Source organism: Oncorhynchus keta, unplaced genomic scaffold, assembly GCF_023373465.1.
Source record: "Oncorhynchus keta strain PuntledgeMale-10-30-2019 unplaced genomic scaffold, Oket_V2 Un_contig_10399_pilon_pilon, whole genome shotgun sequence".
NCBI classification, from domain to species: Eukaryota; Metazoa; Chordata; class Actinopteri; order Salmoniformes; family Salmonidae; genus Oncorhynchus; species Oncorhynchus keta.
The window spans coordinates 1-14,258 of NW_026277087.1; the positions used below are offsets into that span (position 1 = coordinate 1).

At 44.6% G+C, this 14,258-nt stretch overlaps 1 protein-coding gene across 1 annotated transcript; it reads left to right on the forward strand.

Annotated features, from left to right (window-relative positions):
• Nucleotides 1-404: 404 nt before the first annotated feature.
• On the forward strand, nucleotides 405-8,180 carry LOC127916974 (interferon-induced GTP-binding protein Mx2-like; the record flags this gene model as incomplete). The annotated part of the gene is made up of 6 exons (XM_052500390.1): nucleotides 405-527; nucleotides 700-832; nucleotides 1,094-1,252; nucleotides 6,983-7,059; nucleotides 7,278-7,487; nucleotides 7,882-8,180. Coding segments are annotated over 6 exons (939 nt in total), but the record flags the coding sequence as incomplete, so codon positions are not given.
• Nucleotides 8,181-14,258: the final 6,078 nt, after the last annotated feature.

The following is a 14,258-nucleotide window of genomic DNA, read 5'->3' on the forward strand; positions in this document are numbered from 1 at the left end:
TCTTCAACATAAATGCTTAAAACTACGTCACAATGCTGTAGACATCTTGGGGAATACGTAGAAAGCGTAATCTGGTTGATAGCCCATTCACTGCTCAATAGGGACGCATTGGAACGCAGCGCTTTCAAAAGATGAGTCACTTCCGGATTGGATTTTTCTCAGGCATTATACTCACAGACAATATTTTTACAGTTTTGGAAACTTCAGAGTGTTTTCTATCCTAAGCTGTCAATTATATGCATATTCTAGCATCTTGTCCTGATAAAATATCCCGTTTAATTTTGGGAACGTTATTTTTCCAAAAATGAAAATACTGCCCCTAGTGCCAACAGGTTTTAAGGCTTCTTGAATGACAATAATGTTATATATCAGATGAAACCATGTTTGTTTTTTTTGTCTTTCAGAAATCCATTCCACAGATGTCTGATCAGATAAAACAGCAGCTGTGGGTTTATCAGACGGAATTGACTAAGTATGAGGGTGGTCCTCCCGTGGATCCTGTAGGGAAGAGGAAGTACCTTATTGAGGTGATTAATCACTCAACCCATCAGCTGTCATCATTAATATAAAGTTGTATCAGTATGAATCAGGAGCCGATTCATTTTCAAATAAAATAAAAGCTTGAGTCTGTAAAGTTGGTTTAAAAAAAAAAACACATCACTGGCTATTTACTGTGGTCTGTTTCCCCCCCCCCCTCAGGTGATAAAACAGTTCAATTACAAGATTGATCTGCTGTGCAGAGGGGAGCTGAAGAATGATGAAAATCTATTCATTAACATGCAAAACATATTTGCAAAATGGTTTGAAAAGCTTGGACACTCCAGGGCAGGTTGTAAGTACACTATTTGAAATCGATAAACAGGTTATTGTTGGGATATTGCACAGGAATAACTATTTTCACTTTATTTCACAAATATTCATGGTTTGTACTTATACTATAAACAGATGTAATGCTGGTAAGTGTGTAAGCATGCACCCCCTCAAAAATCAATTCTTATTCGCAATAAGTAATAGAACACAATAGTATTTATTTCTCATTATTTAATTAATTTTACCCTCAAAAAATGATTAACTTCCATTTCCCTCAATTTAGACCACAAAATTACCCAAGATGTGGTCAATGAATTTGATCAGAAGCACAGAGGACGAGAACTTCCAGGTTTCAATAACTACACTTTATTTGAAAGTGTAGTTCAGAAACTGGTGGGGGAACTGAAACATCCAGCTATGGACACACTACAGAAAATCAAAGGTACTTTCACTTCATTTTTTACTATACTGATTTTGTTTTTAATACACTAATATTTGGCAAAAAAGGTTTCATCATGTCATAGCTTGAGGGACAGTGAGGGACAGTGAGTGACCATTAGATACCAATATTTCATCATGTCATAGCTTGAGTGACAGTGAGGGACAGTGAGTGACCATTAGATACCATCATGTCATAGCTTGAGGGACAGTGAGTGACCATTAGATATCAATGTTTCATCATGTCATAGCTTGAGTGACAGTGAGGGACAGTGAGTGACAGTGAGTGACAGTGAGGGACCATTAGATAGAACACATACATGCTATTCTTTGGATGTACATCCCTACATTATTTACTTTTGATATCTATATTTTTTTTAAACACACTTCATTACCTCCCCGTGGTCCTTCTGTAGCTCAGTTGGTAGAGCATGGCGCTTGTAACGCCAGGGTAGTGGGTTCGATTCCCGGGACCACCCATACGTAGAATGTATGCACACATGACTGTAAGTCGCTTTGGATAAAAGCGTCTGCTAAATGGCATATATTATTATTATTATTATTATTATTATTATATTAATAGTACCTTAGTGATGGAGGTAAGGGAATTGAATAGTACCTTAGTGGTGGAGGTAAGGGAATTGAATAGTACCTTAGTGGTGGAGGTAAGGGAATTGAATAGTACCTTAGTGGTGGAGGTAAGGGAATTGAATAGTACCTTAGTGATGGAGGTAAGGGAATTGAATAGCACCTTAGTGGTGGAGGTAAGGGAATTGAATAGCGCCTTAGTGATGGAGGTAAGGGAATTGAATAGTACCTTAGTGGTGGAGGTAAGGGAATTGAATAGTACCTTAGTGGTGGAGGTAAGGGAATTGAATATCAAATCAAATCAAATTTATTTATATAGCCCTTCGTACATCAGCTGATATCTCAAAGTGCTGTACAGAAACCCAGCCTAAAACCCCAAACAGCAAACAATGCAGGTGTAAAAGCACGGTGGCTAGGAAAAACTCCCTAGAAAGGCCAAAACCTAGGAAGAAACCTAGAGAGGAACCGGGCTATGTGGGGTGGCCAGTCCTCTTCTGGCTGTGCCGGGTAGAGATTATAACAGAACATGACCAAGATGTTCAAATGTTCATAAATGACCAGCATGGTCGAATAATAATAAGGCAGAACAGTTGAAACTGGAGCAGCAGCACAGTCAGGTGGACTGGGGACAGCAAGGAGCCATCATGTCAGGTAGTCCTGGGGCACGGTCCTAGGGCTCAGGTCCTCCGAGAGAGAGAAAGAAAGAGAGAATTAGAGAGAGCATATGTGGGGTGGCCAGTCCTCTTCTGGCTGTGCCGGGTGGAGATTATAACAGAACGTGGCCAAGATGTTCAAATGTTCATAAATGACCAGCATGGTTGAATAATAGTAAGGCAGAACAGTTGAAACTGGAGCAGGAGCATGGCCAGGTGGACTGGGGACAGCAAGGAGTCCTCATGTCAGGTAGTCTGGGACATGGTCCTAGGGCCCAGGCCAGTTGAAACAGGAGCAGCAGCATGGCCAGGTGGACTGGGGACAGCAAGGAGTCATCATGTCAGGTAGTCCTGGGGCATGGTCCTAGGGCTCAGGTCCTCCGAGAGAGAGAAAGAGAGAAGGAGAGAATTAGAGAACGCACACTTAGATTCACACAGGACACCGAATAGGACAGGAGAAGTACTCCAGATATAACAAACTGACCCTAGCCCCCTGACACATAAACTACTGCAGCATAAATACTGGAGGCTGAGACAGGAGGGGTCAGGAGACACTGTGGCCCCATCCGAGGACACCCCCGGACAGGGCCAAACAGGAAGGATATAACCCCACCCACTTTGCCAAAGCACAGCCCCCACACCACTAGAGGGATATCTTCAACCACCAACTTACCATCCTGAGACAAGGCCGAGTATAGCCCACAAAGATCTCCGCCACGGTACAACCCAAGGGGGGGGGGGGGGCAACCCAGACAGGCCGACCACAACAGTGACGCACCCCCCCCAGGGACGGCACGAGAGAGCCCCAGCAAGCCAGTGACTCAGCCCCCGTAACAGGGTTAGAGGCAGAGAATCCCAGTGGAAAGAGGGGAACCGGCCAGGCAGAGACAGCAAGGGCGGTTCGTTGCTCCAGAGCCTTTCCGTTCACCTTCCCACTCCTGGGCCAGACTACACTCAATCATATGACCCACTGAAGAGATGAGTCTTCAGTAAAGACTTAAAGGTTGAGACCGAGTTTGCGTCTCTGACATGGGTAGGCAGACCGTTCCATAAAAATGGAGCTCTATAGGAGAAAGCCCTGCCTCCAGCTGTTTGCTTAGAAATTCTAGGGACAATTAGGAGGCCTGCGTCTTGTGACCGTAGCGTACGTGTAGGTATGTACGGCAGGACCAAATCAGAGAGGTAGGTAGGAGCAAGCCCATGTAATGCTTTGTAGGTTAGCAGTAAAACCTTGAAATCAGCCCTTGCTTTGACAGGAAGCCAGTGTAGAGAGGCTAGCACTGGAGTAATATGATCAAATTTTTTGGTTCTAGTCAGGATTCTAGCAGCCGTATTTAGCACTAACTGAAGTTTATTTAGTGCTTTATCCGGGTAGCCGGAAAATAGAGCATTGCAGTAGTCTAACCTAGAAGTGACAAAAGCATGGATTAATTTTTCTGCATCTTTTTTGGACAGAAAGTTTCGGATTTTTGCAATGTTACGTAGATGGAAAAAAGCTGTCCTCGAAATGGTCTTGATATGTTCTTCAAAAGAGAGATCAGGGTCCAGAGTAACGCCGAGGTCCTTCACAGTTTTTTTTTGAGACGACTGTACAACCATTAAGATTAATTGTCAGATTCAACAGAAGATCTCTTTGTTTCTTGGGACCTAGAACAAGCATCTCTGTTTTGTCCGAGTTTAATAGTAGAAAGTTTGCAGCCATCCACTTCCTTATGTCTGAAACACATGCTTCTAGAGAGGGCAATTTTGGGGCTTCACCATGTTTCATTGAAATGTACAGCTGTGTGTCATCCGCATAGCAGTGAAAGTTTACATTATGTTTTCGAATAACATCCCCAAGAGGTAAAATATATAGTGAAAACAATAGTGGTCCTAAAACAGAACCTTGAGGAACACCGAAATGTACAGTTGATTTGTCAGAGGACAAACCATTCACAGAGACAAACTGATATCTTTCCGACAGATAAGACCTAAACCAGGCCAGAACATGTCCGTGTAGGCCAATTTGGGTTTCCAATCTCTCCAAAAGAATGTGGTGATCGATGGTATCAAAAGCAGCACTAAGGTCTCGGAGCACGAGGACAGATGCAGAGCCTCGGTCCGATGCCATTAAAATGTCATTTACCACCTTCACAAGTGCCGTCTCAGTGCTATGATGGGGTCTAAAACCAGACTGAAGCATTTCGTATACATTGTTTGTCTTCAGGAAGGCAGTGAGTTGCTGCGCAACAGCCTTCTCTAAAATCTTTGAGAGGAATGGAAGATTCGATATAGGCCGATAGTTTTTATATTTTCTGGGTCAAGGTTTGGCTTTTTCAAGAGAGGCTTTATTACTGCCACTTTTAGTGAGTTTGGTACACATCCAGTGGATAGAGAGCCGTTTATTATGTTCAACATAGGAGGGCCAAGCACAGGAAGCAGCTCTTTCAGTAGTTTAGTTGGAATAGGGTCCAGTATACAGCTTGAAGGTTTAGAGGCCATGATTATTTTCATCATTGTGTCAAGAGATATAGTACTAAAACACTTGAGCGTCTCTCTTGATCCTAGGTCCTGGCAGAGTTGTGCAGACTCAGGACAACTGAGGTTTGGAGGAATACGCAGGTTTAAAGAGGAGTCCGTAATTTGCTTTCTAATAATCATAATCTTTTCCTCAAAGAAGTTCATGAATTTATCACTGCTAAAGTGAAAGTCATCCTCTCTTGGGGAATGCTGCTTTTTAGTTAGCTTTGCCACAGTATCAAAAAGGAATTTCGGATTGTTCTTATTTTCCTCAATTAAGTTAGAAAAATAGGACGATCGAGCAGCAGTAAGGGCTCTTCGGTACTGCACGGTACCGTCCTTCCAAGCTAGTCGGAAGACTTCCAGTTTGGTGTGGCGCCATTTCCGTTCCAATTTTCTGAAGCTTGCTTCAGAGCTCGGGTATTTTCTGTGTACCAGGGAGCTAGTTTCTTATGAGACATTTTTTTTTTAGTTTTTAGGGGTGCAACTGCATCTAGGGTATTGCGCAAGGTTAAATTGAGATCCTCAGTTAGGTGGTTAACGGATTTTTGTCCTCTGGCGTCCTTGGGTAGGCAGAGGGAGTCTGGGAGGGCATCAAGGAATCTTTGTGTTGTCTGTGAATTTATAGCACGACTTTTGATGTTCCTTGGTTGGGGTCTGAGCAGATTATTTGTTGCAATTGCAAACGTAATAAAATGGTGGTCCGATAGTCCAGGATTATGAGGAAAACATTAAGATCCACAACATTTATTCCATGGGACAAAACTAGGTCCAGCGTATGACTGTGACAGTGAGTGGGTCCAGAGACATGTTGGACAAAACCCACTGAGTCGATGATGGCTCCAAAAGCCTTTTGGAGTGGGTCTGTGGACTTTTCCATGTGAATATTAAAGTCACCAAAGATTAGAATATTATCTGCAATGACTACAAGGTCTGATAGGAATTCAGGGAACTCAGTGAGAAACGCTGTATATGGCCCAGGAGGCCTGTAAACAGTAGCTATAAAAAGTGATTGAGTAGGCTGCATAGATTTCATGACTAGAAGCTCAAAAGACGAAAAACGTCATTTTTTTTTGTAAATTGGAATTTGCTATCGTAAATGTTAGCAACACCTCCGCCTTTGCGGGATGCACGGGGATATGGTCACTAGTGTAGCCAGGAGGTGAGGCCTCATTTAACACAGTAAATTCATCAGGCTTAAGCCATGTTTCAGTCAGGCCAATCACAATAGTACCTTAGTGGTGGAGGTAAGGGAATTGAATAGTACCTTAGTGGTGGAGGTAAGGGAATTGAATAGTACCTTAGTGATGGAGGTAAGGGAATTGAATAGTACCTTAGTGGTGGAGGTAAGGGAATTGAATAGTACCTTAGTGGTGGAGGTAAGGGAATTGAATAGTACCTTAGTGATGGAGGTAAGGGAATTGAATAGTACCTTAGTGGTGGAGGTAAGGGAATTGAATAGTACCTTAGTGGTGGAGGTAAGGGAATTGAATAGTACCTTAGTGATGGAGGTAAGGGAATTGAATAGTACCTTAGTGATGGAGGTAAGGGAATTGAATAGTACCTTAGTGGTGGAGGTAAGGGAATTGAATAGTACCTTAGTGATGGAGGTAAGGGAATTGAATAGTACCTTAGTGGTGGAGGTAAGGGAATTGAATAGCACCTTAGTGGTGGAGGTAAGGGAATTGAATAGCACCTTAGTGGTGGAGGTAAGGGAATTGAATAGCACCTTAGTGGTGGAGGTAAGGGAATTGAATAGTACCTTAGTGGTGGAGGTAAGGGAATTGAATAGCACCTTAGTGGTGGAGGTAAGGGAATTGAATAGTACCTTAGTGGTGGAGGTAAGGGAATTGAATAGCACCTTAGTGGTGGAGGTAAGGGAATTGAATAGCACCTTAGTGGTGGAGGTAAGGGAATTGAATAGTACCTTAGTGGTGGAGGTAAGGGAAAACATGTTAAGTCGTTAACGTATGCATTTGTATGCGTTTTTCCAGATCTGGTGCAGAAGCACTTTTTTGTTGTGTCCAAAAACAGCTTTGAGAATTATCCTTGCCTTCAGCGTTTTTCAATGGTAACGTAACAGCACATTAACAACTGTGGTATGATCTGTCACAATACACACTGCTCATCCGTCTAAATTATGTTTTTTTGTTTTTAACGTAATTTTATTTTGTGAATAGCCGTTTCTACACCTATTACGTGAAATTAGTTGTTTTTACCTAATTAAATTTTTTTTTTAAAATATATATATATATATACTACATCCTTACTCTTTGTTTGATCTCCTAGACCAACATTGATGCCATCCAGAAACAGCAGTTAACCACTGTGATGGACAGGATCGAGGAGCAGTTTGAGATGGAGATGCAGATGTACACACAGGATGAAATCTTTGCCCGAACACTGACGCCAGCACAGAAGGAAACCCCAGGGGAAACTGACTGCTCAGGTTATGACACCAGGAGCAAGTACCCTGAACTCCTCAATTCATACTTTGAGGTACAACGCAACACTAGTTCCAACATGGAGATCTAAATGTCAGTAGACGTGAGATTAAAGAACGCAGGAGGAGTTGTGCCAGGCAGCAGTCTCTAGCGCCAGTGATGACAAATTGTATTTTGAATGAAAAGATGAAGTGGTTAGGACGGCAGCAGCACGAATCCCAGCGTGTTGTTAATCTAAGCCAACCCCTTTAAATTTTACTAACCGTAGTGGCTAAAATAGCTGACTCTGAAGTCGCTAATTAACCCCAACTAATTAACCCATAACAACTCGATCGCTTACTAGCTCTGATGTTCACACGCTAGCTTTGACGAAACCAATGTTTACATCTCTAAATCGTTAGTCCTCTCCCCCTCCCGCCCTTCCTCTCCTCTCCCTACCTTTCTCTCAGATCGTGGTGCAGCGACTGGCGGACCAGGTGCCCATGCTGATCCGTTACTTCATCCTGAAGGAGTCAGCCAGGATCCTGTCCAGTGAGATGCTGGGCCTGCTGAACAGCGATGACTTGGACGAGATGCTGAAGGAGGAATCAGAGATTGGCCGGAAACGTGAAGCCTTGAGGGAAAAAGTCAAGCGTCTTGGACTGGCCAATAACAAGATCAGTAGCCTCTGGGATCAGAGTGGTTGACATTGTGATGTAACCAACCAGGGCTGAATAACTGTCCCACAATCATTTTACCTGCAATTAATCAACATACAGAATATTTTTAAAAGATGGACATTTTAGTGCTGTCAAATTTGGGATTCAGAGCACTGAAAATGCTATTCCCATTGTCACAGAACACAGCTATACTCTCAAAAGCTCTGGCCTTTTATACTATCATCACATATCCGCAAAATATTTAATCTCAAAATTGACAAATGAAAGATGTTAAGACTGTTTTTGATATGATTAAACTGACAAATTGTCGCTGACGTACAGTAAGTAAACCTTGTATCTCCAAAACGTAAACAGCCGTACCATTAATGATCATACAAGCAACAAAACTTCAGAAGCTATTAGAGTACATACTGTGAAAAACGGACTACTTATAATTAATGTAAACATGTTGGGCAAAAATTCGAGTCGCAGGGTTTTCTTTTTCGACAGCAACGAATGGAAATAAATGTTGTATCCCGTCCTTTTCTAATTGGTCGAAGGGGCATCAGCACTGAGAATAATGTTATGATAGCATCATGTATACTTGATGCCTGTAAATAACAACGGTGAAAATGGACACACTTGTCTGGTTCCTCTTTGCAACTGGAATGGTTTAGATGTATACATTAGTTAAATCTGCTGTTTTGAGATATTTGTATATTAACTAGGCTACCTTTTTATATTAACTAGGCTACCTACACTCTAACCACTGGGCTACCTGCCGACCCTACACTCTAAACCACTAGGCTACCTGCCACCTCTACACTCTAACCACTAGGCTACCCTGCCGCCTCTACACTCTAACCACTAGGCTACCTGCCACCTCTACACTTTAACCACTAGGCTACCTGCCACCTCTACACTTTAACCACTAGGCTACCTGCCACCTCTACCCTCTAACCACTAGGCTACCCTGCCACCTCTACCCTCTAACCACTAGGCTACCCTGCCACCTCTACCCTCTAACCACTAGGCTACCCTGCCACCTCTACCCTCTAACCACTAGGCTACCCTGCCGCCTCTACCCTCTAACCACTAGGCTACCCCTGCCGCCTCTACCCTCTAACCACTAGGCTACCCTGCCGCCTCTACCCTCTAACCACTAGGCTACCCTGCCGCCTCTACACTCTAACCACTAGGCTACCCTGCCGCCTCTACCCTCTAACCACTAGGCTACCCTGCCGCCTCTACCCTCTAACCACTAGGCTACTCTACCCTCTAACCACTAGGCTACCCTGCCGCCTCTACCCTCTAACCACTAGGCTACCCTGCCGCCTCTACCCTCTAACCACTAGGCTACCCTGCCGCCTCTACCCTCTAACCACTAGGCTACCCTGCCGCCTCTACCCTCTAACCACTAGGCTACCCTGCCGCCTCTACCCTCTAACCACTAGGCTACCCTGCCGCCTCTACCCTCTAACCACTAGGCTACCCTGCCGCCTCTACCCTCTAACCACTAGGCTACCCTGCCGCCTCTACCCTCTAACCACTAGGCTACCCTGCCGCCTCTACCCTCTAACCACTAGGCTACCCTGCCGCCTCTACCCTCTAACCACTAGGCTACCCTGCCGCCTCTACCCTCTAACCACTAGGCTACCCTGCCGCCTCTACCCTCTAACCACTAGGCTACCCTGCCGCCTCTACCCTCTAACCACTAGGCTACCCTGCCGCCCTACCCTCTAACCACTAGGCTACCCTGCCGCCTCTACCCCTCTAACCACTAGGCTACCCTGCCGCCTCTACCCTCTAACCACTAGGCTACCCTGCCGCCTCTACCCTCTAACCACTAGGCTACCCTGCCGCCTCTACCCTCTAACCACTAGGCTACCCTGCCGCCTCTCCTCTAACCACTAGGCTACCCTGCCGCCTCTACCCTCTAACCACTAGGCTACCCTGCCGCCTCTACCCTCTAACCACTAGGCTACCCTGCCGCCTCTACCCTCTAACCACTAGGCTACCCTGCCGCCTCTACCCTCTAACCACTAGGCTACCCTGCCGCCCTACCCTCTAACCACTAGGCTACCCTGCCGCCTACCCTCTAACCACTAGGCTACCCTGCCGCCTCTACCCTCTAACCACTAGGCTACCCTGCCGCCTCTACCCTCTAACCACTAGGCTACCCTGCCGCCTCTACCCTCTAACCACTAGGCTACCCTGCCGCCTCTACCCTCTAACCACTAGGCTACCCTGCCGCCTACCCTCTAACCACTAGGCTACCCTGCCGCCTCTACCCTCTAACCACTAGGCTACCCTGCCGCCTCTACCCTCTAACCACTAGGCTACCCTGCCGCCTCTACACTCTAACCACTAGGCTACCCTGCCGCCTCTACCCTCTAACCACTAGGCTACCCTGCCGCCTCTACCCTCTAACCACTAGGCTACCCTGCCACCTCTACCCTCTAACCACTAGGCTACCCTGCCACCTCTACCCTCTAACCACTAGGCTACCCTGCCACCTCTACCCTCTAACCACTAGGCTACCCTGCCACCTCTACCCTCTAACCACTAGGCTACCCTGCCACCTCTACCCTCTAACCACTAGGCTACCCTGCCACCTCTACCCTCTAACCACTAGGCTACCCTGCCACCTCTACCCTCTAACCACTAGGCTACCCTGCCACCTCTACCCTCTAACCACTAGGCTACCCTGCCACCTCTACCCTCTAACCACTAGGCTACCCTGCCACCTCTACCCTCTAACCACTAGGCTACCCTGCCACCTCTTAGTGTTCACCCAGAGTGCAGAATAAATGAAGAATTTACAAACACACAAACAGCCGTTGACTATGACTGGTGTCGGTAAACGTTGGCAAAAAAACCCACAATGTATTTGTTGTTAGCAGTACAGTTACCAACGCTCTAAAATCACATTTTATTTGTCACATACACATTTTTAGCAGATGTTATTGCGAGTGTAGCAAAATGCTTGTGTTTCTAGCTCCGACAGTGCAGTAATATCTAACAGTTTCATAACATATACAAAAATACATGTAAATCTAAGTAAGGAATTGATTAAGAATATATATATATACATATACACTACCGTTCAAAAGTTTGGGGTCACTTAGAAATGTCCATGTTTTTTCAAGAAAAACACATTTTTTGTCCATTAAAATAACATCAAATTGATCAGAAATACAGTGTAGACATTGTTGTAAATGACAAGTGTAGCTGGAAACAGATTTTTTATGGAATATCTACAGAGGCGTACAGAGACCCATTATCAGCAACCATCACTCCTGTGTTCCAATGGCACGTTGTGTTAGATAATCCAAGTTTTTCATTTTCAAAGGCTAATTGATCATTAGAAAACCTTCTTGAAATGTTAGCACAGCTGAAAACTGTTGTTCAGATTAAAGAAGCAATAAAACTAGCCTTCTTTAGACTAGTTGAGTATCTGGAGCATCAGCATTTGTGGGTTCAATTACAGGTTCAAAATGGCCAGAAACAAATAACTTTCTTCTGAAACTCGTCAGTCTATTCTTGTTCTGAGAAATTAAAGCTATTCCATGCGAGATGTTCACAGAACAGTGCAAACTGTCTAACTAGAATAGAAAGAGTGGGAGGCCCCAGTGCACAGAGCAAGAGGACAAGTACATTAGCGTATCTAGTTTGAGAAACAGACGCGTCAAAAGTCCTCAACTGGCTTCTTCATTAAATAGTACCCACAAAACACCAGTTTCAACGTCAACAGTGAAAGGGGCGACTCCGGGATGCTGAACTTCTAGGCAGAGTTGCAAAGAATCTCAAGGCCATCAGACTGTTAAAACAGCCACCACTAACACAGAGAGGATACTATCTACATACAGACTTGAAATTATTGGCCACTTTAATAAATGGATTACTAGTCACTAATAATGTTTACATATCTTGCATTACTCATCTCATATGTATTTACTGTATTTTATACCATCTATTGAGTCTTGCGTATGCCGTTCGGTCATTGCTCATCCATTTATTCATATGTATATATTCTTATTCCATTCCTTTACTTAGATTTGTGTGCAGTTGTATTAGCATACCTACACAACGTTTTAGAATACCTACTCATTCAAGGGTTTTTCTTTATTTTGACTATTTTCTAGTCAAAATAGTCTTGTGACAAGGTAGGGGTGGTATTGTCACCTTAGTTCCTTTTTTATGTCTCTGTTTTAGTTTGGTCAGGGCGTGAGTTGGGGTGGGCATTCTGTTTTGTTCTGTTCTGTTATATATTTCTAGGTGTTTGACCTGGTATGGTTCTCAATCAGAGGCAGCTGTCAATCGTTGTCTCTGATTGAGAACCACACTTAGGCAGCCTGTTTTCCCACTATGGGTTGTGGTTAGTCATTGTCTCTGATTGAGAACCACACTTAGGCAGCCTGTTTTCCCACTATGGGTTGTGGGTTGTTGTTGTCTCTGATTGAGAACCATACTTAGGCAGCCTGTTTTCCCACTATGGGTTGTGGGTTGTTGTTGTCTCTGATTGAGAACCACACTTAGGCAGCCTGTTTTCCCACTATGGGTTGTGGGTTGTTGTTGTCTCTGATTGAGAACCATACTAAGGCAGCCTGTTTTCCCACTATGGGTTGTGGTTAGTCATTGTCTCTGATTGAGAACCACACTTAGGCAGCCTGTTTTCCCACTATGGGTTGTGGGTTGTTGTTGTCTCTGATTGAGAACCATACTAAGGCAGCCTGTTTTCCCACTATGGGTTGTGGTTAGTCATTGTCTCTGATTGAGAACCACACTTAGGCAGCCTGTTTTCCCACTATGGGTTGTGGTTAGTCATTGTCTCTGATTGAGAACCACACTTAGGCAGCCTGTTTTCCCACTATGGGTTGTGGGTAGTCGTTGTCTCTGATTGAGAACCACACTTAGGCAGCCTGTTTTCCCACTATGGGTTGTGGGTAGTCATTGTCTCTGATTGAGAACCATACTAAGGCAGCCTGTTTTCCCACTGTTAGTTGTGGGTAGTTGTTGTCTCTGATTGAGAACCATACTTAGGCAGCCTGTTTTCCCCATGTTAGTTGTGGGTAGTTGTTGTCTCTGATTGAGAACCATACTTAGGCAGCCTGTTTTCCCCCTATTAGTTGTGGGTAGTTGTTGTCTCTGATTGAGAACCACTCTTAGGCAGCCTGTTTTCCCCCTGTTAGTTGTGGGTAGTTGTTGTCTCTGATTGAGAACCATACTTAGGCAGCCTGTTTTCCCCCTGTTAGTTGTGGGTAGTTGTTGTCTCTGATTGAGAACCACTCTTAGGCAGCCTGTTTTCCCCCTGTTAGTTGTGGGTAGTTGTTGTCTCTGATTGAGAACCATACTTAGGCAGCCTGTTTTCCCACTATGGGTTGTGGGTAGTTGTTGTCTCTGATTGAGAACCATACTTAGGCAGCCTGTTTTCCCCCTGTTAGTTGTGGGTAGTTGTTGTCTCTGATTGAGAACCACTCTTAGGCAGCCTGTTTTCCCCCTGTTAGTTGTGGGTAGTTGTTGTCTCTGATTGAGAACCATACTTAGGCAGCCTGTTTTCCCCCTGTTAGTTGTGGGTAGTTGTTGTCTCTGATTGAGAACCATACTTAGGCAGCCTGTTTTCCCCCTGTTAGTTGTGGGTAGTTGTTGTCTCTGATTGAGAACCATATTTAGGCAGCCTGTTTTCCCCACTATGGGTTGTGGTTAGTCATTATTCTCTGATTGAGAACCACACTTAGGCAGCCTGTTTTCCCCATGTTAGTTGTGGGTAGTTGTTGTCTCTGATTGAGAACCATATTTAGGCAGCCTGTTTTCCCCACTATGGGTTGTGGTTAGTCATTGTCTCTGATTGAGAACCATACTTAGGCAGCCTGTTTTCCCCCTGTTAGTTGTGGGTAGTTGTTGTCTCTGATTGAGAACCATACTTAGGCAGCCTGATTTCCCCTGTTAGTTGTGGGTAGTTGTTGTCTCTGATTGAGAACCATACTAAGGCAGCCTGTTTTCCCACTATGGGTTGTGGTTAGTCATTGTCTCTGATTGAGAACCATACTAAGGCAGCCTGTTTTCCCACTATGGGTTGTGGGTAGTTGTTGTCTCTGATTGAGAACCATACTTAGGCAGCCTGATTTCCCCCTGTTAGTTGTGGGTAGTTGTTGTCTCTGATTGAGAACCATACTAAGGCAGCCTGT